This window comes from Antechinus flavipes, chromosome 1, assembly GCF_016432865.1.
Source record: "Antechinus flavipes isolate AdamAnt ecotype Samford, QLD, Australia chromosome 1, AdamAnt_v2, whole genome shotgun sequence".
In the NCBI taxonomy this organism is placed as follows: Eukaryota; Metazoa; Chordata; class Mammalia; order Dasyuromorphia; family Dasyuridae; genus Antechinus; species Antechinus flavipes.
This window is the reverse complement of record NC_067398.1, coordinates 448881415-448907068: the sequence shown is the minus strand read 5'-3', so window position 1 is coordinate 448907068 and position 25654 is coordinate 448881415. Positions and strand designations below refer to the sequence as shown.

General features: G+C 34.1%; 1 protein-coding gene across 2 annotated transcripts in view; it reads left to right on the top strand.

Annotated features, from left to right (window-relative positions):
• KCNB2 (potassium voltage-gated channel subfamily B member 2) overlaps positions 1–18823 on the top strand; it is a 457934-nt gene extending 439111 nt beyond the window's left edge. For both annotated transcript variants that reach the window (XM_051970048.1, XM_051970047.1), the window contains one exon: positions 12100–18823. In XM_051970048.1, the coding sequence (XP_051826008.1) occupies positions 12100–14262 (2163 nt within the window). In that variant the 3' untranslated portion in view covers positions 14263–18823. The remainder of the gene's footprint in view (positions 1–12099) is intronic.
• Positions 18824–25654: the final 6831 nt, after the last annotated feature.

The following is a 25654-nucleotide window of genomic DNA, read 5'->3' as shown; positions in this document are numbered from 1 at the left end:
TTACAAATATTGTCATATTTGATTTTCACAACAACCCTAGGAGGTAAATACTATAAAAATTTTAACAGATGGGGAAACTGAAACAAAACAGGTTGTGACTTGTCCAAGACCACACAACTAGTATTTTAAATCAAATTTGAACTCAGGAAGGTGGGCATTCTTGATGATAGGCATAGTGCTCCATGCACTGAGCCCCTTAGTTTCCTTGTGTTTAGTCTGCAAGTTACATAACCTTGCAATGCCCCCAAACAACTCTATAGGACCATCAATTACAGATTTTCATTAGGAGAGTTTCCACACTTGAAAGACCTCACACTGATGAAATTATATAGTGACTCCTCCTTCTTCTATTCCTCCCTTCCTTGGTGATTTTAGCAATTATATACTTCTGCTTATTTGCCATAATGATTATACTCTGGAATCAAATATTATCCATATATCATAGATTTAGAGTTGGAAGGGAAACTAGAAGTTATTTAATCAAACCTGATCATTTTACTGATGATGAAACTAAAGTTCAGGTAAACTAATTAATGTGTCCAAGGTTACGTTAGTAATAAATGGAAGAACAGGGAATGGAACCCAAGTCCAAAGACTGTAAATCTAACATTCTTCTCTCTACACCATTGGGAGTCACAAATAACCAAACTATAGAAATGGAAAAATATTGCAAAATATTCCATGACCAGATCTAACCATTCCTTACTTATGGCATACAGGATTAATATAAGTGAATTAAATACATAAATTTTCCCCAATTCCAACATCTACCTCACCTGAAATGTTAAAAAAATATCAATTCACTTAAAATTTCAATTTTGTGTATACTGGTATGCTTACATTTGGCTTCCCTTTTAATATAATGGAAGCTCCTTGAGAAGAAGACCTGTTTGAATTTTGATTTTTTATTCCTAGCATTTGATATAATGCCAGGCATATAGACATTTAACAAAGCCTTGTTGATTGATGAATCAACACTAAATCTCACTAAATCTCATTTTGTGCATATACAATCGTTGCCTTTCATTCAGGTTGTTGATGTCTGATTTTCCATTAACAAATTGGATAAGCACATTCATGAGTTTATGCATACATATTCTTCTTAGAGGTATTTCTATATTTGGATTGTAAAGTCACTTAGGGCAATGGAGTACAACTTTCCCTATTAAAGTCCTCTAATCTTCAGTTGGGAGGTACAGTGGATAGAGCATTGGGATTAGTATAAGAAAGACTCATCTTCATGTGTTCAAAACTAGCCTCAAATACTTAACTGGCTGTTTGACCCTCGGGAAGTCACTTAATTCTGTTTAATTCAGTGCCTCATCTATAAAGTGAGCTGGATAAACAAATGACTAAACATTCTAGCACCTTTACCAAATAATAATAATCATAATAAAAATAAAATAATGAGGGTCTCAATGAGTTAGATACAATGGAACAACAAAAATCCCACAGAGGAAAAAAAATAATTCATACTAAGTGGGGGGAGGGGGAGATCTTAATTCCAGATGAGGAATCCAAGGCTCAGAAAGACTTGCCTAAAATACTACAAGAAGTAAGAAGAGTCCAAGGCTAAACCCTAGGTTCTCTGACTTTAAATCTAGAATGCTTTCTCCTGGAACTCACTAATTTCTAAAGCTAAAAATGGACCTTAGATCTTAATCCAGTGAGTATACATGTACATGGCTGACTATACAATCATATTTCATGTTATAGCCTGCTTAAAGAGAGAGCAGTAGTAGTAGAAAAGAAGAGGAAAAAAGGCGTGAAGGTAAAAGGACATATGAAGGGAAAACAAAAAAGAAAAATAGGAAGAGACAGAAGTAGCTGCAGACCTTGGATAAATGTTCAAGTCCAGACTCAAACACTTTCCTGCTGTATGCCCTTAGACAAATTATTGCAGCTCTCTTAACTTCAGCTTCTACATACATAAAATGAAAACATTAAATTAAATTCTATCTAATAATGTCTCTTCTAGCTCTGATATTCTATAAACTCTATAAGTCATTCAACCTGTCCTCATCTGTAAAATGAGGAAGTTGGAATGGATGACCTTCCTGCTCCCAAAAAATGCTAAAGAAAAGAAAGGGAAAGAAACACCTCATATGAGAGAAAGAGAGGCAAAGAAAGAAAATAAGAGAAAAGGAAAGGGCAAAAAAAAGTGAAAAGTTCTGAGGTGTATTAAAAGTAAATTGTTTTTGTTATGTCCCATTGTTCATTTGAGCTGGAGGCTTTAGGGGAAGTTATAACCTATTATCACTGCCCTTTGAATTTCCTGCTAGTTGATTAACCACTACACACAGCTCAGCAACTCTGCTTTAAGTAGGATAGCCATCTGGCACATAAATTATTCTCTAGGCAGCAGTTAAGTTATAACCAAGTTAATAACTCCTCACAAGGTATTTACCAAGGTCAAAGGAAATCAAGTTCATTGAGGAGAAGTTTTTCATCTTGTTCTTAGAGTAATCCAATCCAGCTTGATTCAATAAACATTTGCTAAGCCTGCTATAGTGTTAGCTACACAACACTAAGGTTGGTGATGCAAATATATATATGTATACATATATATATATATATATATATATATATATATATATATATATATATACACTCTTAAGGAGCTGACAATGTATGAGAGGAGATAAGAGAAATTCACAGTCATCAGACATGGTCAGTGTGTTGACTGCTTTTGTTAAATATCCTTTTTTTGCAAGGAAGGTTCTATGGAAATAGGCAGCAAATCAGTGGGGATATTCAAAATTGTACTAATTATTATATAAAATATTTTTAAGAGAGAAGTTCATAAATGGCTTGAATACAAGAGAGAAACAAGGGGGAAAGAATAACATCACTTTTAGCTAAGGGAACAGCATAAGTTGGGCCTTGAAGGAAAGACTGAATTCAACAGGTAAGAGTTATGGAGAGTCCTTGCAGATATGTGTGGGATGGAGAAGATGCTATGTGTTCAAAGGCTTAGCTAAAGGTAAAAGAGGACTGAGAGAATGGACTAAATGTTAAATGTATGAAAGGAAATATAATAAGTTGGTACTTTTTTCCCAATAGCCAATTGAAATTTTCCAGTAGATAACATAAGAGAAGGCAGATTTAGGAGAGGGGAGAAAATGATGATATGATCCTCTGAAGTTTAAATATTTTCAGGATATCTGTGTAAAGATAACTGGGAAGGTAGGATTCTCAATGCAGAAATCAAGGTTGGAGACATTTAGGAGTAATCCAATTGAAGTAAAGAAGAAAAAAATAAAAAAGATAATAACTGGAACTAAATAAATGAGGAGATCTCCAAGAGAGACAATAAAAATAGAAGACTAAAGATAAAGCCTTAAGAGGTCACTTAAGAGAAGGGAGAAGGGAACCTCTGCCAAAAAAAAAAAAGGACAGAAAGGGGTGAGATTAAACTGGTCCCTAAAAAGCTATATGTCATTAAGGAAAAGATGGTTATCTGCTTCAAATTTTAGAGGCCAAGAAAAAAGAGGACTGAAAAATAATGATTGAGCCATTCCCCAGTCAGTTTTCACAGGAGTAAAGGCAAAGTATCAACAGTCAGCTGCAAGGAAAAGAAACCAGCAAAATCATGAAAAATAAGAGAAATCCATGTTAAAACTTAAAGCTTCCACCAAATACCCATCAGCTGGCAAAGTTGACCAAAAAAGAAAAGTGACAATTGTTGAACAGCACATTAATGCTTTTGTGGGTGGAGCTCTGAATTAATACAACAATTAGAGAAAGAAATTTGTAACTACGATTAAAAAAAAAAAGATCACAAAAGTGTGTATATGTGTTGATCCAGTAATACCACTAATAGGCATATGGAAAATATTTTATACCAGAACCTTTTGTCATGACAAAGAATTTTAAATGAATAGCTATCTAATGAAAAATGGCTAAATAAATAATGATATATAAATATGATAAAAATAACTGTATTATTACAGGCAGATCAAACTGTTGTTTGATGACCATCTTTGATGGAAGCAGTCTAGTACATTTAACCGAGGAAGGATCCTTGAAAATAACAAATCAGCCAAACCAAAGACTTGCTTGCAGCCCAGTTTCCATATTGAGTGTTGAGAAAAGATCATTGTGGAGAACTGGCCACCTTTCCCATCACCACAAATAACAACTGCTGAGTTGCTAACACCAACTGTCAGATAAGCCCAGGAGCCATGAGAGTAGTAGCAACTCTGTCTTCCTGAACACTAATTTTGATTCCACTCTAGCTTTCATAGCCATTATGCAGGGAAATGACATCTGTGGAAAAAGAACTAGCCCTCCCCATCAACTACCAACCATCTGCCATTCACATATCAGGCAAGCCAGTCTAGCTGAAGCAACAAAGCACTTTGAGAGAGGCAACAGATACCAGGCAACTGAAATCACCACTCTTTGAACATCACCTCCCCTCACACCTTGATGGATACAGCCCAGAGCCATGAGATTATCAATGCTTTCAGCACGATGCATAGTCATCATTCTGGGATTCAAGTCCCATGGAGATATAGCCTGACAAATGTTCCTACAGGTGTTACAGAGTCTTGAAGACCCTGAAAATAAAGTTCTTGTCACCAAATCCTTGGCGCCATCAAATGCATTCAGCATTAGAAACAAATGATTTTGTCAGTAGAAGTGACATTATAAAAAAGATATTAACATTTGCTTTGCAGACCATGGGCCTTTTCCCTCTGATTTATAGCTAAGACTTGACATGTTTTGTCTCCCCTGGTAGAATGGAAGCTCCTAAGAGTCTGGACTTTATTTATATCCCTGGAGTTTAGGACAGTGCTAAATATTAAGTCCTTAATAAGTTCTTTATTTTTCAACATGATGATAGTTAGATCAGGACATATCAGGCTCCGGGGCTCTGAGATTCATAATATTCTAACTTGCAATGCCAAAGAAGCTCTTTAAGACCCAGTTCTTCAAAGATCAGTATAACCTAACTCCAGGAGGTACAAATCAGAGCAAAAATCCACTAGACCCAAAATAAGAGCTGGGCCCAACACTTCAATCAAAAGCATAGCAGGTGGTGAACCCTGGCCCTGGCACAAAGCCTTAATTCATTTTTTAAAAATAACAGCTTTTTATTTTCAAAATATATGCAAAGATAGTTTTCAACATTCATCCCCTCTAAAGTCTTGTGTTCCAAATTGTTAAACCTCCCTACCCTCCAACCCCTCCCCTAAATAGCAAGTAATCCAATGTATGTTCCATATGTATAATTCTTCTATATATATTTTTATATTTATCATAAAGTCTTAATTCATAAACTAAAGTTATAGATATTAATGAACTAAATCACCAAAAAGCATTCCATTTTTGCAACCTTAACTCAACAAGAATTGCAGACAGACTCAAGGAAAAAAAATTGATTTTTCTACAAGTACTACATGAATACTTACAAGAAATTAAGCAAGATTTAAAAATGCAGCAACTGCTCTGGAAGAAAGAATTGGAAAAAGAATAAGTAACTTTGAAGAGCAAGTATATTCTGTCTGTATTTTCTTTCACAGCATATAGAAATATTTTGTTCATGATCACATATGTATAACCTATATCAAACAGCTTATCATCTCAGGGAGTAGTGAGAAATGGGAAGGAGGGAAAAAATATGGAACTCAAAATTTTTAGATCTGACTTAAAAATTATTTTACATGTAATTGGGGAAAATAAAATATTCAAAAAATGATGAAGGAGTAGTTTCAGAAAAATATCAATATGAATTGACAGAGTAAGGTGAGAAGAGATGGGAAATCATTGTGTGCAATAAAAACAATGTTGCAATGATAATTAATTGTGAAAGATTATTCTGGCCAGTGCAATGGTCCAGGATAGTTCCAAAGGACTCATAATAAGAAGGTACTGTTCACCTCCAGAGAGAGAGAGAGAGAGAGAGAGAGAGAGAGAGAGAGAGAGAGAGAGAGAGAGAGAGAGAGAGAGGGAAAACAGAGCACAAATTAACTTGTGGTTTTCTTATTCATTTGCTTGCTTTATGGCTGATATGAAAATGGGTTTTGTATGATCTCATATGTGATTTATATTGTTTTGCTTGCTATATCAGTAGGTAGAGAATAAAGGAGAAGTAGAGGATTTGGAGTTCAAAATTTTAAAAGAAGGATATGTTAAAAATGAATATTTTTAAACAGAAGATTTGGGGAGGAATTCATTCTGTTCTTAGACCTGAAGAGAAAAAAGAAAAGAGTGTGTGAGAAGTAATATACTAGCATATAAAGAAAGAAAAAGTCAGGAATTGAGGAACTTGCTATTTCTCATATTTTGGTATGTGAGAAGAGGAATGTGCAAGCGTGAAGAAAGTGACTATCAAATGAACTCTAATTCATTGTCTAAAATGGACAAAGTACACACACACACACACACACACACACACACAAACACATACACATCAAGGACATAAAATGTGAGTTAAATGAGAGATTTAAAAGGAACGATAATACATGGAAGAGAACAGTCATAAGCAAAAGAAACTTCCTGAACCTAAAAATAGGACTGAAAAAGGAAAAGAAAATACAAGAGAACTAAAATCTAAAAGAGAAGCTCAAATTGCCTCAGATAATTGAGGAATAGACCAAATGAATTTTGATGCATGTATGCAACCAAATATTATTGTGCTCTAAGAAATAATGAAACAGACTTTTTTGGAGAATCCTGCCTAATATGAATTGACACAAAATTAAGTGAGAAAAGCTAAGAGAATATTTTATACAAAGATAACATTTATAAAAACAACCACAACAACTTTTGATCTTACCTCTGATAAAGGAAACGGCTATCCATGTCTCTAGAATACCTTTGATAAAGCATATTACCCATCTCCTGACAGAGAAGTAATGGAAACTAGGTGTAGAGACATAATTTTTTGGTCTCTATATGGATTCATTTTCCTTGACCATGCTTATTTCCTACATGGGTTTTTCTCCTTTCTCTCAGTTAACTAAGGAGTTGATGAGAAGAGAAAGAAGAGTAAGAAAAATGATACCAAAAAAGAGTACCATTGAAACTTAAAAAAACAGAAGAGAACAGAAATAAATTCATAAGAAACCACAGAGAAGGATAGTTTTGAAAGCAATGTGTAGAATTTATTATATACTTTCTTAAAAAGCAAGTGGTGTGAAATGGAAATTCTCAATAGAAAATATAAAATAGAATGCATAGTTCATATTCTGTGTTTGTGTCTTTTTTTTTAGTTTAAGTTCAGAATAAATGAAATGAAATTTCAAAAATTTAACAGAAGGATTGTTGTAAAATAGGGAAGCCCAAGTGGAGCTTAAAAAGAATAAATATGTAAGGGACCCAATCAGGTCAATTTTGGATTTTACTTAAATTTTTCTATAGCTTGGGAGTGGGAGCAGAGAATGTGATTAATAGGGGAAACCCAGGACTCGTAGTACAAATGGATAAAGGATTCAAAGCTAAAGAAGGGGAAGTCATGAAAATAAATGGCACACCACTGAATGAGAACAAATTAGTGAGAAAAATGAGGCCAGAATAGATTTGATGGAATTGGAGAAAATGAAAGCATCAAGGAAACAGAGATTAAAATAAACACAGAGAATTAGTTCCAAGAAGAATAAGAGAGTAGGAGATATAGAAGGACAAGAGAGTGTGTTCAGAGAAGGTATGTAGGGTTCTAAATACTTTCTGCTAAATAAAGAAATGCTATCTTACAAAAATGAATATTGATGACAATCTTTTCATGTTATTCAGGGAAAATAAAATACTACTGAGTGGAAAAAAAAGATGCTAATTTTTTTATCCTAAAACTATTTCAAAAGATTGTGGGATTTATAACTGAAGGGAATCTTAGACATCTTCTAGTCCTCTCAACTTTTAGATACCAAAGAATTCGATTCATACAGAGAATAAATAGCTTGTCCAAAATCTGAACCCAAGCTTTCTTCAAATACAGAGAAGATTCTTTTTAAATCTAGGAATCTATAATTTGTTGAGAAAGAATCAGATCATGGTCTTTCATTATTTTATAGCTATAAAATACAGACTTTCTCAACCTATTCTTTCAAACCTTCCTTAACCTCTTTAGTCTGTCCTTATGTAGATACTGCCCTATGAATTGTAATTTATTTTATCCTTGACCCACCATCCACCCCTTCTGTAAATTAATTAATAGACATTTCTTGAGGAACATTGGCCAGAATCAAATGTCTCTTCCAAAGCTGGACATGCCATGGTTGTTAAATGTTTTTTGGATCTACTTTATTCTTTTTCCTCCTCTTCTTGAACTTGTCACATATCACTTCCTATATAGGATGTGCATCTTTGTCACCAAGGTGTTTCAGGTTGTACTCCTCCTCCAAAAATTTCCTTCATGAGATCTTTCTTTTTTTAAAGAAAAATTTTTTTTTAATTTTGGCAACAATAGTTTTTTTTCATTTTTCAAATACATGCAAAAATAGTTTTCAACAGTTATCCTTGCAAAACCTTGTGTTCCAAATTTTTATCCCTCTTTTCCTCCCCACCTCTGTCCCCTAGACAGCAAACAATCCAATATATGTTAAACATGTGCAATTCTTCTATACATATTTCAACACTTATCATTTTTTTAATTTTATTTTATTTAGTAATAACTTTGTATTGACAGAATCCATGCCAGGATAATTTTTACACGACATTATCCCTTGCAATCACTTATGTTTCGTTTTTTCCCCTCCCTCCCTCCTCCCCCCCCCAAGATGGCAAGCAGTCCTATATATGTTAAATATGTTGCAGTATATCCTAGATACAATACATATTTGCAGAACCGAACAGTTCTCCCGCTGCACAGGGAGAATTGGATTCAGAAGGTAAAAATAACTCGGGAAGAAAATCAAAAATGCAAATAGTTCACATTCATTTCCCAGTATTCCTTCTTTGGGTGTAGCTGTTTCTGTCCATCATTTCTCCAATGAAACTCACTTAAGTCTCTTTGTCAGAGAAATCCACTTCCATCAGAATACATCCTCATACAATATCGTTGTCGAAGTGTATAATGATCTCCTGGTTCTGCTCATCTCACTTAGCATCAGTCCATGTAGGTCTCTCCAAGCCTCTCTGTATTCATCCTGCTGGTCATTCCTTACAGAGCAATAATATTCCATAACATTCATATACCACAATTTATCCAGCCATTCTCCAATTGATGGGCATCCATTCATTTTCCAGTTTCTAGCCACTACAAACAGGGCTGCTACCAACATTTTGGCACATACAGGTCCCCTTCCCTTTTTTAGTATCTCTGGGGTATAAGCCCAATAGAAACACTGCTGGATCAAAGGGTATGCACAGTTTGATAACTTTTTGGGCATAATTCCAGATCGCTCTCCAGAATGGCTGGATTCTCAACACTTATCATACAGCACAACAAAATTAGATCAAAAAGAAAAAATGAGACAAAAAAAAGTAAGCAAATAATAACCAAAAAAAGATGAAAATTCAATGTTATGATCCACATTCAATTCCCCGAATCCTCTTTCTGAATATATATGGTTCTTTCTATCACAAGTCTATTGGAATGGACCTGAATCACCTCCTTGTTGAAAAGAGTCACATGCAGCAAAATAGATAATTATATAATTTTGTTGTTGCTGTGTGTTTGTTGTTCTCTTGGTTCTACTCACTTAACTTAATCTAAGTTTAATCAAAACTTAGATTTTGTGAAATCTGTATTTCACAAGTCTAAAATTAGGAACAGTTTGTCTCAATAATGTAAATTATGTGTAACAAAGGTAAGGCTACATACACTTTGACAGTATGAGTATGACCAGAAGTTTGCAAGAACTTCTGACTCCTGCAAAATGTTATAAAAGTACAGAGACAAATTATTGGTTCCTATATTGAGAGAGGAAGGTCCATGTTACCAGTGCATATGATCCAAAGAAATTGCCCCTATTATACACACACACACACACACACACACACACACACACACACACAACTTAATTATACTTGCTGAGGCAATAGGGGTTAAGTGATTTGCCCAGGATCACACATCTAGGAAGTGTTAAGTTTGAGATCATATTTGAATTCAGGTCCTCCTGACTTCAAGGCTGGTGCTCTAGCCACTGCACCAGCTAGCTGCCCCTTAATTATGCTTTTAATGGTCTCTTTTCTTCTAAATATTATGTAGTGCTATGTAAAAACTATTCTACCTTAGTGCTGGAATTTTAAATATAAGTTCTTAGAAGGAAAAAATTCTTTGTCTTTTAATTGCTTTGCATCTTATAAACATATAAGGAAGATAATATTCTGGAAATGAGCACAAATAATGTAGAAAGTATGCTCTTAAAGGTCAAAGATTTTTTTTGTCTTCTTATCACTGCTTAGCAAAATACTTTGCATATGATGGATGCTCAATAAATACTTGCTAAATTGATGAATTAATAGTTAGTTATAACTCCTCACATAGTCTCCATAGTCCTAACATCCCATGAAATGGTGTTGGTTTTCAAGATGGATGACCTGACATTTCTAAGGATAATTGAGTTGGACTAGTGAGAAGCTTCCCTTGAAAACCTCTCTGGGGACCTGAAATTTAAACCAGTACAACTGACTAGAACTATTGGCTTAGTGAAATAACTAACGACCCAGCATGATATTAAACAAAGAATGCTAGACTTATAATCTGAGGGGAGCTGGATTTTATTCTCACCTCTCACATTACTAATTTTTTGGTTATAGAGAAGTCCTTAAGCTTCCCTGAGCCTCAGTTTCTCAATCTGTAAAATAAATATTACAATGTCTATAGTCGCTTCCTATGAATATCATTTTGAGGCTTAAAAGAGGTAACATATATAAAGCATGTTGTAAACAATTAAAATACTATTATTATAGGATAAAAATTTCCCAAATCATTATATTAATTTTTTCATTATAGGTAATAATAAAAACTTTTCTCTTCATTCACAAAATTAATTTATAAATACAATATGTTCCCTTTTGTATTTGTTGTAGTATACAATTCAAGATCACAAAGTTACCAACTTAAAACAAAGGGAATTTAGCAGCAGCAGCAGTAGTAGTAGCAGTAATAGTTGTAGTTACAGTAGCTAGAATTTATATAGGGCTTTAACATCACAAGTTGCTTTATAAATATTATCTCATTTTTATCCTTAAAAAACAACCTTGAGAGTAGTAGCTATTATTATTGCTTCCATTTTACAAAAATAAGACAGATATGGTACATGATTAGCCCAGGACCTCCAAGTATCCATTGCTGGATATGAATTCCAGGAACTAGATTAGTCAGTCTTTCGACATTACCTCCCCACCTCCCAGCTGCTCCAGACACTACAAATAAGTCATGTTTGGGGCTACTTTTTTGAAGAAAAAAAAAATTTCTCTGGTGCTATGGATGGAGTACCAACCCTGAACTTAGGACGTCCTGAGTTCAAATCTGACCTCAGATAACTTAAATGTCTAGCTGTGTGACCCTAGGCAAGTCACTTAACTCCAATATCCTCAGGGGAAAAATTTTCTCTAAAACATATTTACACTTAAACTACTTTATATAACTAAAATAGTTATAGTGAAAGGGGGAAAGGAAAGGGAGAAGAATATGCATTTATATGCAATTTATCCTATGCCACGCATTGTGATAAATGCTTTAATCCTATTTTCTCATTTGATCCTCACAATAACCCTATGAAGTAGATACTGTTTTTATTCCCCATTTTACAGTTAAGGAAACTGAGGCAAACAGAGATTAAGTGACTTGGCAGGGTCACACAGCTAGAAAGTTTCTGAAATCAGATTTGGACTCTGGTCTTTTGGATTCCAAATTCAGTACTCTATCCACTGCACTCCTTGGCCACTGAGCACTGGATTTGCAATCAAGAGCCTGAATTTGAATCACAGCTCTACCTCCTTTATTAACTAAGCAAACCACTTAAATTTTCTGATCTTTAGTTTCCTTATCTATAAAATGTAGTTTCTGTTTCTCACACTATTTGCCTCACAGGATTATTGTGAGAAAGGAGCTTTGTAAACTGCAAAATCCTATTTGCAAGCACTATATGTCTGCTTTTCTGTGATCCATAGATTGCTAACTAATGTTTTATTTTTCTCCTCCAGATTTTGGCCATTGTATCCATTCTATTCATCGTACTATCCACCATTGCCCTGTCTCTCAACACCCTACCTGAACTTCAAGAAATGGACGAATTTGGTCAGCCTAATGACAACCCACAGTTAGCACATGTTGAGGCTGTCTGCATAGCCTGGTTTACAATGGAGTACCTTTTGCGCTTCCTGTCCTCACCAAATAAATGGAAGTTCTTTAAAGGCCCATTAAACGTCATTGATTTACTGGCCATTTTGCCATATTATGTCACCATTTTCCTCACCGAGTCCAACAAGAGTGTGCTTCAGTTCCAGAACGTGAGGCGGGTGGTGCAGATCTTCCGTATCATGAGGATACTCCGGATCCTGAAACTTGCCAGACATTCAACGGGCCTCCAGTCGTTAGGATTTACTCTGAGACGGAGTTACAATGAATTGGGCTTGTTAATACTCTTTTTAGCAATGGGGATAATGATATTTTCCAGTCTTGTGTTTTTTGCAGAGAAGGATGAAGACGCTACCAAGTTCACCAGTATCCCCGCCTCATTTTGGTGGGCCACCATCACCATGACTACTGTAGGATATGGTGACATCTACCCTAAAACTTTATTGGGAAAAATTGTGGGAGGCCTCTGCTGTATAGCTGGGGTGCTAGTGATTGCCCTTCCCATTCCAATCATTGTGAACAATTTCTCTGAGTTTTACAAGGAACAAAAACGTCAGGAAAAGGCAATTAAAAGGCGGGAAGCCCTGGAACGAGCTAAAAGAAATGGAAGTATTGTTTCCATGAACCTAAAAGATGCCTTTGCTCGGAGTATGGAACTTATTGATGTGGCTGTGGAAAAAGCAGGAGATTCTGCCAATACTAAGGATTCCACGGATGATAACCACCTATCTCCAAGCCGATGGAAATGGGCCAGGAAAGCATTGTCTGAGACCAGCTCCAACAAATCCTATGAGAATAAGTATCAGGAAGTGAGTCAGAAAGATTCCCACGAACAACTCAACAATAGTTCTTCAAGCCCTCAGCACTTAAGCGCTCACAAACTAGAGATGCTTTACAATGAAATTACTAAGACGACCCAGCCCCACTCACACCTGAACGCCTCTGACTACCAAGAGCAGGCTGAAAAACCACCCGTGTATAAAGAGGAGATTGAGATGGAGGAAGTGTCCTGCCCTCAGGAGCAGCTGGCTGTGGCCCAGACAGAGGTCATCATGGACATGAGGAGCACCTCTAGTATTGACAGCTTCACCAGCTGTGCTACTGACTTCACAGAAACCGAAAGATCCCCCCTCCCACCCTATGCCAGCACTCACTTACAAATGAGATTCCCCCCTGATCCCACGGGGGCAGAAGAGCACCAAAGAGCCAAGGGACTCCCATTTTTAACCCTCACCAGGGAGAAAAGTTCTGCCCCTAGAGATGCTACATTTGAATATACTCCAATTGACACCACTGGGAGCCCAGACTCAGTAGTACCCCAGTCTGTTCTGCATGGTCCTCTTCAGTTTGACAGTGCAACAGAGAGTCCAAAAAGTTCTCTAAAAGGCAGCAATCCCCTAAAGTCCAGGTCCCTGAAAGTGAACTTCAAGGAGAGCAGAGGCAGTGCCCCCCAGACCCCACCTAGCACTGCCAGGCCCCTGCCGGTCACCACCATGGCAGACTTTACTCTACCCACACCCCAACATATCAGCACCATTCTCTTAGAGGAGAATTCCCCCCAGGGTGAGAGACCCTTACTAGGCACTGAGGTCTCAGGGCTCTGTCAGGGACCTGCAAAGGGTACATCCCCTCTGTTTCCCAAACAAAAACTATTTCCTTTCTCTTCAAGAGAGAGGAGGAGCTTCACTGAAATAGACACTGGAGAAGATGAAGACTTCTTAGAGCTCCATGGAGCCTCTAAAGACAGGCGGCCAGACCCCAGCTCAAATTGCTGTGGGGATAAGCATAGTGATGGAAGAGACCCTTTAAGAGAAGAGACCAGTGCTCTCTCTTCCTCCCCACAAAACACAAGTCACAATTGTATGCAAGACATTTATCAAGCTGTGGGAGAAGTAAAAAAAGACAATAATCAAGAAGGGTACAAGATGGAAAACCATTTGTTTGCCCCAGAGATTCACTCAAATCCTGGGGAAACAGGTTATTGTCCCACACGTGAAACCAGCATGTGACTAGTTTAAAAAGCAATAAAAACTTGTTTCTTAAAAACTACAATTAGTAAAGCCTATGAACTAAAAATGGGAAGCCTCCCCCGTCTTTCCCCTCTCCCACTAAAACAAGTGCATAAGATGTTATTTTTGCATGGCATGAACAGTTTAGTTTAAATACTGTTTAAATAAAGAGTCGAGGCTGCTTTTTGTAACAAACAACCTAACACAAATGACTTCAAAACAGTGGATAAAATAAAGAGAGCTCTATCAGGAATTGGCATTCTGCAACGTCTGACATTTTTGATCCTTTCACTTAATTAGACAAATTTTAAACTTTTAATTATTTTTTGGATTCCAATGAATTTTAGAATTTGCACATGAAAGGATGAAATGTCAATGCATGCATTCATAACAATGTGAAAAAAAAAGGTGCTTCGAGCTTGCAAAATGCATCTATTTGTAAATAATGGATCTGGGGGAGCCAAAAATCTCAAGAATATACGGAATTAAATTTCCAGGGACACAAGTACTTCCTTCATAGCCTGATGCCAGGAGGAGCTGTACAGACTTATGTTGCAAGATTGCAACCTCTATTTAAAGTATTTCATGTACCTTGCTTTCTATTATAAGGCTCATTAAGTCTATTAGTTTATTTAAGGGAAGACAGTATTTTTAGTTCTCTGTGCTATGTCATAGGGTGCATTTTTTTATTTGCCTTTGTTTAATTGTGGCATTTGTGGTTTAAACTATAACTCATGAGAATAGGCAAGATTTAATGACCAGAAAATAAATTATTTGAAATTTTATATTAAAATATGGCAATACCTAGTCATCATGGCATTCTCTATAATGGAAAATACCCAATTAGAGCTAGAAGAGAACTCAGGAGTCATAGTCTCCCTCCCCTTGTTTTACAGATGAAGAATTGGAGGTCCAGGAGGTACAATGACTTGCACAAATTCAAAAAGATAATAAGCATCAAAAATCAAATTAGAACTCAGGTCCTCTGACTCCAGAGCCTCCTGCCATAATACCATGAGAAACCAGAACATAATTGAAGTTTAGAGCATTTTACCCTTAATGAAATATTTTCCACACAATGACTTTCTGAGGTAAGTGATCTAAGTATTATGAGTGAGTCCTTGTTACAGATAAGAAAGCTGATACCCACTGAAGTTAACTGTTTAATCCAAAGACTCATGGTCTATGAATGGTAGAACCAGTACTCAGCCTAACCCACCCACCAATTTCTAGGCTCCCAGTCCAGTGCTTTATAACATACTGCCCAAAATTCTACTTAACAATAATTTTTTAATGGTCGTTTTGATCCAATCTTATTAAAATATGAAAACTTGTTTATCTTAGAAGCTACTACATTTTCCTCAGATTCAACATGGGCTGTCTCCCTCTCCTTCTGCTGACATTCCAATAGACACATGAACACTTCTTCTTCCCTAAAGAGAGTCTTCATTTAATCTTTGGATGAGTGAAGAGGAAATAGTCACTAAAGATGCCTACCATATTGCCAATGGAATATTTTGAGGTGCTGAAAAATAGCACTATCCTAAAAAATAAGAAATCTCATTTCTCTTTTATACTATGCCATTAGCTTGTTTCAGAAAAGTCACCAAAACTCTCTGCCCTTCAGTTTTCTCATCTGTAAGAATGTGGCTTAAATGATTTCCTGTGTGCCTTCTTTTAGCTCTAAATTTCTATATTGCAGTAGTTTTTCAGAAATCTCTGAAATCTACTTGACTGTAATTAAAGATAGGTGAATGTCTGGTGAGAGAAACACAGTTCAGAATACACTGGACCAAAATACAAGCACAAAATATTTTTTATAAGAAACTACATCATAAATTTTATTACCAAGTCACTTTCTTTTAATGATGAATCTAACTTAAAACTTTTACAAAATATGATTTCTTTTTGAATAGAATCTGGTCATTATCTCTCAATTTTGAATGCAATTTGAAGGAAGGGTTCTTAATTGAAATACAGGTAGCCCTACTATTGAATATAATTTTGCCTATTTATTTTCCACTGTGCTTACAACTTACAATAATTTTCACATTTAATTGTTCTGAAACATAGCTCTTATATGTTATGATCATTAATCACATATGTTTATTTAAATTGTTTCTTAGTTGATATTTTCAATGACTAAGACTAAATGAGAATCAGTTTTTATATGCTTAAAGTGTTGGTCTGTATTTTCTATAAACAGTTTTCCAAAATCAAACCTAAAGGTATTTTCCAGAATACTGGCCTTTAGGTTAAATATAAACAAGACCCAATCACCACTTTACAATGTGTCTACATGAAATGAGGTGGTGTTGGGGTTTTTTTCTGAATGTTCTGTAATAATGGGTCTTTAAAAATAACAAAGGTAAACAACTTTGTGTCTTTTATCTACATGATACATGATGAAACAAAGAGTGCAGACAGTTTTCTGGGGTGAATTTGTCTTACTGCCCAAAACAATTCAACAATGATGTATCTGTTAGTCCTACCCCAGGTTCTGCCCAAAGACCCTAACTCTACAACCCATGATATTGAAAGCTTCCTCTCAGAAAAGTGACCCCTTCAGCCCTTTGCTTTAAAAACTGTTTTATGGTTGAGAATTTTAAGAATTCTGCTACTCTTCCTCCAATTTTCCCTAATTTTTTATTGTCAAAATCTTTAGTAGAAAAGAAAAACATTTTATTCCTCAGACAAATAATCTCACAAAGAAATATATCTTGAATCTGAAGGCTTCCAAGATAGTCTGGATAGTATACTGAAAGCTACCTGGAGATTATTGATGCTAGGGAATATTCCTTACTGTTAGCTACAACCTAATTCCTGTTGATACTTGTCACTGAGCAAAGAATGTGTGGATCTCAAAAGAAATAGTCTATGACATGGATGATCTGTTCATTCTGTTAAATCTAGCAACTAGTATGGATTGTCACAAGGTTTGCTTGGCCATATAAATTCATTTTAAAATAAAAATAAAGCTATTAGTTCAGCCATGTCATTGCCTAATTTGCTCAGAATAGCTTCATTTAAACTGCTTACCAGAACATTGGTAGTTCATGAGCAAAGAAGAAATCGAAGTGTATATCTAGTGTCTCATAAGGAGGAGTGAGTGCCTGCCATAAGCACTAAAAGTTAGGACTAGAAAAGTCTTCTTTAAATGGTAAGAAAAAAAAACTACATTGGACCATGAAGATATTAACACCCATTAATGGGTGCTATCCCACGTGTACAGACTTAGAGGAGCAAATTATCAGAGAAAACAATAATGATTTGAAAGCTTAAGTATATCCTCTCAAACTACCAAAAATTCCTAAGGAGGTTTCAAGAGATTATTTTGTAATTACCTAGTTTATTAAAAGTAGTATTTGGCCAGTTAACTACATTCATTTATTTGAAAAATTATTATGGACAATGAATTGTGGTCATTTCAATTGTTATCAATTGAATTACATTGATATTTATGAAAACATAAAATTTTGAAATTAAATCATTATATTATTATTGCATTTAGGAAAAATATAACTTTGTATCCTGTAGCAGTTTCTTCTTCTAAGACCTTGGACATGAAATACATTAAGCAAGAGATCATAGTAAACTAATTGTTTCATTGAAACAAAAAGTAAAATGTACTTGCAAATACCTTTAAGCTGTGTTCAAAATAGTAAGGAAAATATCTTCCCTTAAGAGCAGATTGAAGAGGATTATGGATTGTTTAATATAGTTTTATTCTAATAACGTAAAATCAATAAATGCCTATCAAAATAATGTAATGAATAAATGAAATTCTGATTTTTAAATAACTATTTTCCTAGGAAATAAATGGTGAAATTGATTGGTTGCTATGAATTTCACCATGTTGTCTTTATGAAATCCAAACTGTGATTTCATAAAATTTATTTTAAAGAACATATAAATAACTATTTTAACCCAATAAGGGATTAGATTGCTTTTCCTCTAAATTAATTTTAAAATAATTGGTTTCATTTCTATTTATCTAGAGAAGTTGCCAAATTAGCACAGGAATTAAGAAAATCTCTATGAAGATTTATATTTTTAATTAACAATTTTGCTAATAATATTAAAAGCAAAGGATTTTTAATGATTTTCTTACTTAATAGCCACATGTTAAAAGCAAAATATTGCTATTTTTTTTATTTTGGAAGTATTTTTTTTGTTTTCTGGTTTTTGGTTCAATCTTTAAATTCATGTGGTTTAAATTTTGGTTAAGATTCTAAAATCAACCTTCATTCCTTTCTGCCTGCTTACCTGTCCATTTTCCTTCTTTTCTTCTTTACTTCCTTCTCATTTTCCTTTCCTCCTTCCTTCATTTCTACCTTCTTTTCTCCTGAAACAAGTCCTATGAAACTTGAATGAAAATGGAAATTTGAAAAGAAGGCACATTACCAATAAAAAGGGGGGAGAGTTCTAAATCCCAAAATCTTAGAGTACTTCCTAAATTGTTGAATTCCAACTTAAGGAATATTACCATTTATTGACTGATTTCAATTTATGCTACTTGCCTGACATAATTGAATAAATATTTATTTTTCTATTATTGCCATTTATGCATAACTTCTTTACTAGTCTTAAAACTTTTAGCCTATAAACATGTATATATATTTTTTTTAATAAAGAAAAAACCCTTCTTTAATAATAGGGCAACACCGGGTGGCCAGGAGTTAAAAACTCAAAAAAAGGGAAATATGGCACAGAAAATATAAGTTAATAAGATGTTTTTAAGCAAGGAAATATATATATATATATTTAGTATATATGTGAATATATTTATATAAGTAAATAGAGGCATATATTAACAAGAATTTCAGAATTGTGATTGTAAATCTAACTATTAATCCTCTGTTAAAGAAATCACTAGTAAAAATATTTTCATCCATAAAGAAATTCTGTCACTGGGTACTGTCTAGTTCTATGGGATGAGCTGAGATCTCTATAGCTATGTACGTTTCTTGAGTTTTTACTATATGTGTTTCAATATTTCTCTTCAATAGTCCCCTATTTTACTCAAATTCTAATACTTTCCCTTTTCTAAAGATAAAGTCCAACCTTCCATTGCATTGGAATAGGAATACTTAAGTTCTAGTGAATGGCCAAAATCTATTGATAGTAATGAGACTTGTCCCATTAATTTCAATGAGAACTTGCCTATTAGAACAACCCCTTAACCTTGAAAGGATGTTAGAAACAAAATATTCTGTTGCATAAAGTCATTTCTACCTACTCAGGCTTTTTTATTATAAAAAAAGAAGAAAAATATTGAATGATGGCGGGAGGAACAGCTCCAAGAAAGACCGACTCTAGTATAGACACAATAAAAATGGTACAATTTGTATAGATAGACTTCCCAATATAGGCAGTATAGTTCAACAATATGATTTGAAAGAAATTACCTACTCCCTTAATGGGTATTTTGTGAGACAAAAATGAAAAAATTAATTTGTCAGGAAAGTAAGTGGTAATCAAGAAGATAAATTTGGAAAGAAAAATCACTATCTTCCACCACTTACTACCAACAATAAAGTCAAAGCAATAGTTTTAAAGACTGGCATTTTAGAATCAATCTTTTTATATCTGCATTGTAGATGTTCTCTTTCTCCAAAGTTCTTGGTAAAACTGCTGCCAGCATCTCTCTTGGTACAATTCTACATATTGCCATTAGATTGAATTGAAGCTCTGACAACAGACTACCTACAGTTCATTCAGAATCCAATTTTCAGGCATCTGGAGCTATACAAATTGGTACCTTAAGAATCAACAGGAGTCTGGAAGTCAACTGAAAGCACCAGTTTGTATTCATTATGGACCTCTTTTTTAATGAATTAATTTACCAATTGAATCTAAAATTTCAGTTCAATTCAGTGACTGCAGGTAGATCTATCCTTAGTTAATCTTATAATATAGGTCCTTAAAATCAAGATCTTCCATAGCATTGAATGTTGTTTATCCAAGGTAATGTAGAAGGAATGGGGAGACCTAGATGTGATTTCATCAGTGTGGGGAACTTCAGTGTGTACTTATCTGTAATTTATCACATAACCACTGAAGTGTTAAATGACTTGTTTCCAGTCCCCACCACAGTATATATAAGAAGGAAGAATTAAACCTTGGGTCTTTTTTACTTTGAGGTTGAACTTCTATTCCCTAAGTCATGCTGCCTTTCATGCTGTGGGCTTTGTATTTTTTTTTATAGCCAACTAAAAACAAATATGGACTTTATTTTTTAAGACACAGCATACTACTATACAGGATTCACTAGTAACAAAATAACCTATGCTATGCACATTCTCTATGGAATCAGCAGTCTTCCTGTTCATTTTTAAACCTATTTTTAAAAAACTTATAGAACATTATCTTTGCATTATGGTAGTCAAATTTTAAAATTTCTGCAAATTTAAAGCATCATGATATTAAACCATAAACAAGTCAGAAGTAAATGTATAAAAGAAGTTTTTTTTAGCAGTAATGAAATGCCATTAAGTCACTGAAACATACTTTATTTTAATATTAAGCTTTAGATTTAACTGCATATGTTTCCAGCTGCTAATGTTCAACCTGAAACCGTGTGTGTGTGTGTGTGTGTGTGTGTGTGTGTGTGTGTGTGTAGTGAAATAGGGAATGGAAGTCCTAAAATGCCAATTGATTTAATGTATGTTCAATGGAAAAAAATTATCCTCTACCTAATTGGTACTAGTCTATTAGGAAAGACATTTGGGAAGCTCAATTAATGTTTCCACGCAGAACCTGACCACTAATATTTTGGGGACCTTTTCCTTTCTATGAAATTCTTCCTGGCCTGCTTTAGAAGATCCCTATTTAAAATCATCCTTCATCACTCCTCCTTCTCATTCCTCTAAACCCCTCAACAAAGATCATTCACTTATTGGTCATAGAACAGTTATCAATAAAGAAACACTCATTACAAATTAGAGTATAGTAGATTTATGCAGAAGAGCAATTTAGAACCCAAGATTGACCAGTGGGGAGGCTGTGAGAGAACTGAAGATTACAGCAGATGCTAAGGGGAAAAAATAATAAAGAGACCTATGTGAATACAGCATAAAAGTGACTTGATGAGAGTAAAGAAAGATTTCTTCGATTTTTGTTGCTAGCAAAAGAACAATAGTTCTCAGGAAAAATAAGGCATATTTTCTGTCTCTACACCATACACCTGATTTTCAAAGATAAATAGTTTCTTAAATAAAAGGGAGAGGGGTTAATAAAGAAATCATTACTGAGGAGTGGTATCTGAGATGACAGAGAATGTCCAATTGAAGATATAACAATATTCTAGTATATTTGATAAATATAACATTTCAACCAAGGAAAATAGATGCTTTCATAGCTGTTCTTCAAGATACAGTACAGAAGCTAATGAAGTGTGAAATGAGGTTCAACCAAAGATATTGGATATGAACTATATGATTTCTTATTTCTTTTTATCCAGATCTCTGATTTCATCAGTATGTATAACTCCTATTTGTAGGAACTCTCTCTACTAATGCAAATTAGCAACTAATCTGTAATTTATGGACTGTTACCTATGTCACTAAGAAGTTACTGGACTTGCCCAGGCAGAAGCAGGTTTTGCATATGAGTCTTTACAACTCCAAGGCCAACTCTATATTCATTAATTCCATGCTAAATATAGAGTAAAAAAAATTTTATATGTGGAGCAGATTTTTTTCTTCCTTTTGAATCTAATACATATCTCCTCTTTTTTTCTTCAGTAGGGCCAAGATTAATATTGTTTTATTAAAAAATCTCTCCTTTTACCCTTTATTGTAGAAGCAACTTTAGACTAAAGAAGCATTTTATGCAATGCATGTGTGCTAATAATCTTGTCAACTAAATTTTTTCAGCTATCTAGATAATCCAAAATATTTTAAACCATTGTTTCCTTAAGATAACATAAAGCAGTTATTGAAACTCATGTTTTGAGGAATTGGAAAATTTACAAGAAACATTTATAGATTTATCTCCTGCTGCTTTAAAGAAAAATTAACTTCCCTTGGGCAAGTATTTCGTTATATTTGGGGAATTTGATAATTCAAAATATTTGACCTAGCTGCCTTTTTAATACAATAAAGAAATATCTATTTCTTCAAGAGCAAAAGCAGTCCTTACTCAAATTATTTTATATGTTAGAGGCTTTTTATATTATCTTTAGTACTATGAACTTAAATTAACAATCTCACATTCATATTCGAGACATATCCTGGTCACCCTTTTATGTTGCAAAACGTCTGTATTGCTAAAAGTACATTCTGTAAAATAGCTCGTCTTAAAGCCGTTCTTCATGTAGACACACATCTACTCAAGTTTACTATTAATCTTTGTGTCCAGTACAAGTCATTAAACCAAAGTACAAGATGTCTCCATGTTAAAAGTTCTCATCAATTTCGTATTTTTAATTTAGATTTTATAAGTTAGTAATTTTTCATCCAAATACCATTTGATTAACTGAGGAAAATAACTTAGAGGTGGATTCAACTATGATTTTATTTAAAATAGCCAAGTCATTCTATTACAAAAATCAATCTTTTTAATATTGTCTTATTATGTATGTAGTATTATCTGTGTAATAATGATAGACTGACATGAAGCAACTACTCCTACACTTTCCAAAAAAATAGTAATTCAGTGTGTAATTACTTCAAACACCACCACTAGCCTCTTCTTGTGTGATGTGAAAAATCACAGAGAAGATTGAGAGTACAGCTATCACAGCAAGCAGAATCATAACGCTATGAATCTGTTAAATTCATCTTAAAATAATGACTGAATTTCATCAAAGCAAAGACTATTGAAAACTCCATTTTCAGCAGATTTGGTAGGCATTTTTGTGGGGTTTATTAGGGTGCATGACTCTTATTGATGGATCCTTGAACCTACCATTGTCATATTTCTCACTTTAATGCTTTCATTGATTTAACAAGCTGTTAAGTGGCTGTTGGGAGTCAAGCACTGCATTGTGCTTCAGATACAAAGACAAAAATCAAACAGCCCTTGCTCTCAAGGAGTTTCTGTTATCAACCAGCAATCCATTCTAAATGTTTTAGTGTAATACCAAACACTCTGAATATTTGTTCTAAGTTATTTTAATTTTAAAATTATTTAACATAAGCTTGATGTCTGCAAAAAACAAAGCCATTTTCTAAACCATATCTGCATGCCTCAATCTCAACCTTGACAACCTTTAACATTTTAAAAACAAATTAATTAATACTTATTTCTTCTTTTCATTAGGTTTTGTCAAAAGAGCAAAGTTCCTGATTTATTAATAGTATTCAGATAAAATATGATGCTGCCCTAATTGCTCACTAAGCATATTTATTACATTGTCTTCTATTGCTATGTAGTGAATACAAAATCCCAAATGTTCATTCATGTCTGCTTCCTACAAGTGCCATCAAGACATTCATGCCACTGTTACTATAGCAACACCTTATGCTAATATCAAACAACCTCATGCTATGGTATCATGTACATAGGACATATACAAAAGAGACTGCAAAATGCTTACGTTGACAATGCAATGATAACTTCTGTTAAAATGATTGCCTGTTTCAACTTTTGTATCTGCATCCTGTTTTACCACAAACTGAAGCCTTTTTTTTCCTCTCATAGTTGCTTTTCAGAGATTTTCCAGAAAGTCTAGAGTCAAGTATGCATAGTCTCAAGTCATCAGACAATTTAGTATAAAAATACAACCTCTTAATAGGCTACAGAAGGGGAGGTTGTTGGGTTGTTGTTTTTTTTTTTCTTTTGCCTGAATTATTCAGATAATGCTTTTTCATTGACTATGCAGACCTACCTATAGAAAGCTTCATATTATCTCTATTACATATAAAACAAAAGATAGAATTTTGATTAGACTTCCTACCTACTTGATATTAGCTGTTTTTCATATGATCATCAAAAGATAAAAGAAAGACTTTTTCAAAATGAATCAAAGGAATGGAAAACATTTTTTATTTTTATCCCAGAAAAATAGTCAATTTCCTTCAAATTATTTTTTCATACTCAAACTTTTGAGAATCAAACAAAGATAACATTATGGATGACTAAGGAAAAGCAAAAACTTAAAGACATAATTCAAATGATTAAATAAAAGAAAAACCTTGGTCTCGATTATTTCAATATATTCAACAAAATTTGTTTTGAGAGGACCTAAAATATCTGAATGATTGTTCTATTTCTCTACTATATTCTTTGGGTATTAGAAAATGAATTTTCTAAATTTTAAAACAATAACCAATTACTAGAAATTGAGCTCTATATTAGGTTCAAACAGAAACATTCTCTAGGAAATCACAAAATAATGATGAAGTTGTTTAGAAATTATAGCAACTAACTCAAGTAAAAATCCTTTGGGGCTAATTATGACTAATTTCCTAATGAAATAAATATATTCAGAAAGGAAAGTGATACAAAATTTTAGACATGTAACTTCTACTAAGTTACTCGAGTCTTAACAGATTTAAAGCATCTTTTTGGGGAGAAGTTTAGACCTGTGATTTTTTTGACATAGGATTTTTTCCACAGAAGCAGAGCTATTTCTTAGACATAACATCTAATCTAAGAGAGATGCATGAGACACTGAGAGGTTGAGACTTGCTAATGGTCCACAACCAGTATTTATCAGCAACAGGTCTAGAATCTAGGTCTTCCTGACTCCAAGACCAGCAAGCTAGCCTCTAGTCTAAACTGCCTCTTGAAACCCATGCAACAACAAAAACAAAAACCTTAGGGATAGAATACACAGACATAAAAGCAGTTTAAAGATCAACTAAGACAATATTCAGTCTTCATGTTGTTAAGTTATCTACTCTTAGATGCATAAGTGCACTAGCATGAACTGTATATCATTTTGTTCAGTTTAATTATTTTGGAGCATTTGGATTTTTTTTTCTGAGAATTCTCTGAATGTTGCAGGGAAATACCAAAAAAGCACAAACAGTAATTTTTCCCAAGATTTCTCAGTTGATTGGGTAGTCATGGCTTCACTACCATCAATATCATTACATTAGCATTTCATAATAAACAGCTATACAGAAATATTTTAATACAAGCTGTCAATAGAAGATAAAGCATATGAATAAATGGCAAGTCTTGTCTAATCGCATTCATCTGCCTCAACATGCTTTCTTATTATTATTATATTTGCTTTAAAAAGTTTGATTTCGTTTTGCAATAGATGACCCAATTTCATATATAAATGTTTGTTCAACTGTCTGTCATACACCTTTAGTGTAACAATTCTCTATTACATTTAATGATATCTGTATCAATGTCTCCATTATCTGCTGCATTTTAACTTCACAACAAAGAAATGTGGTTTCGTATTAATAGATTTTGCTGATCAGCTAAATAT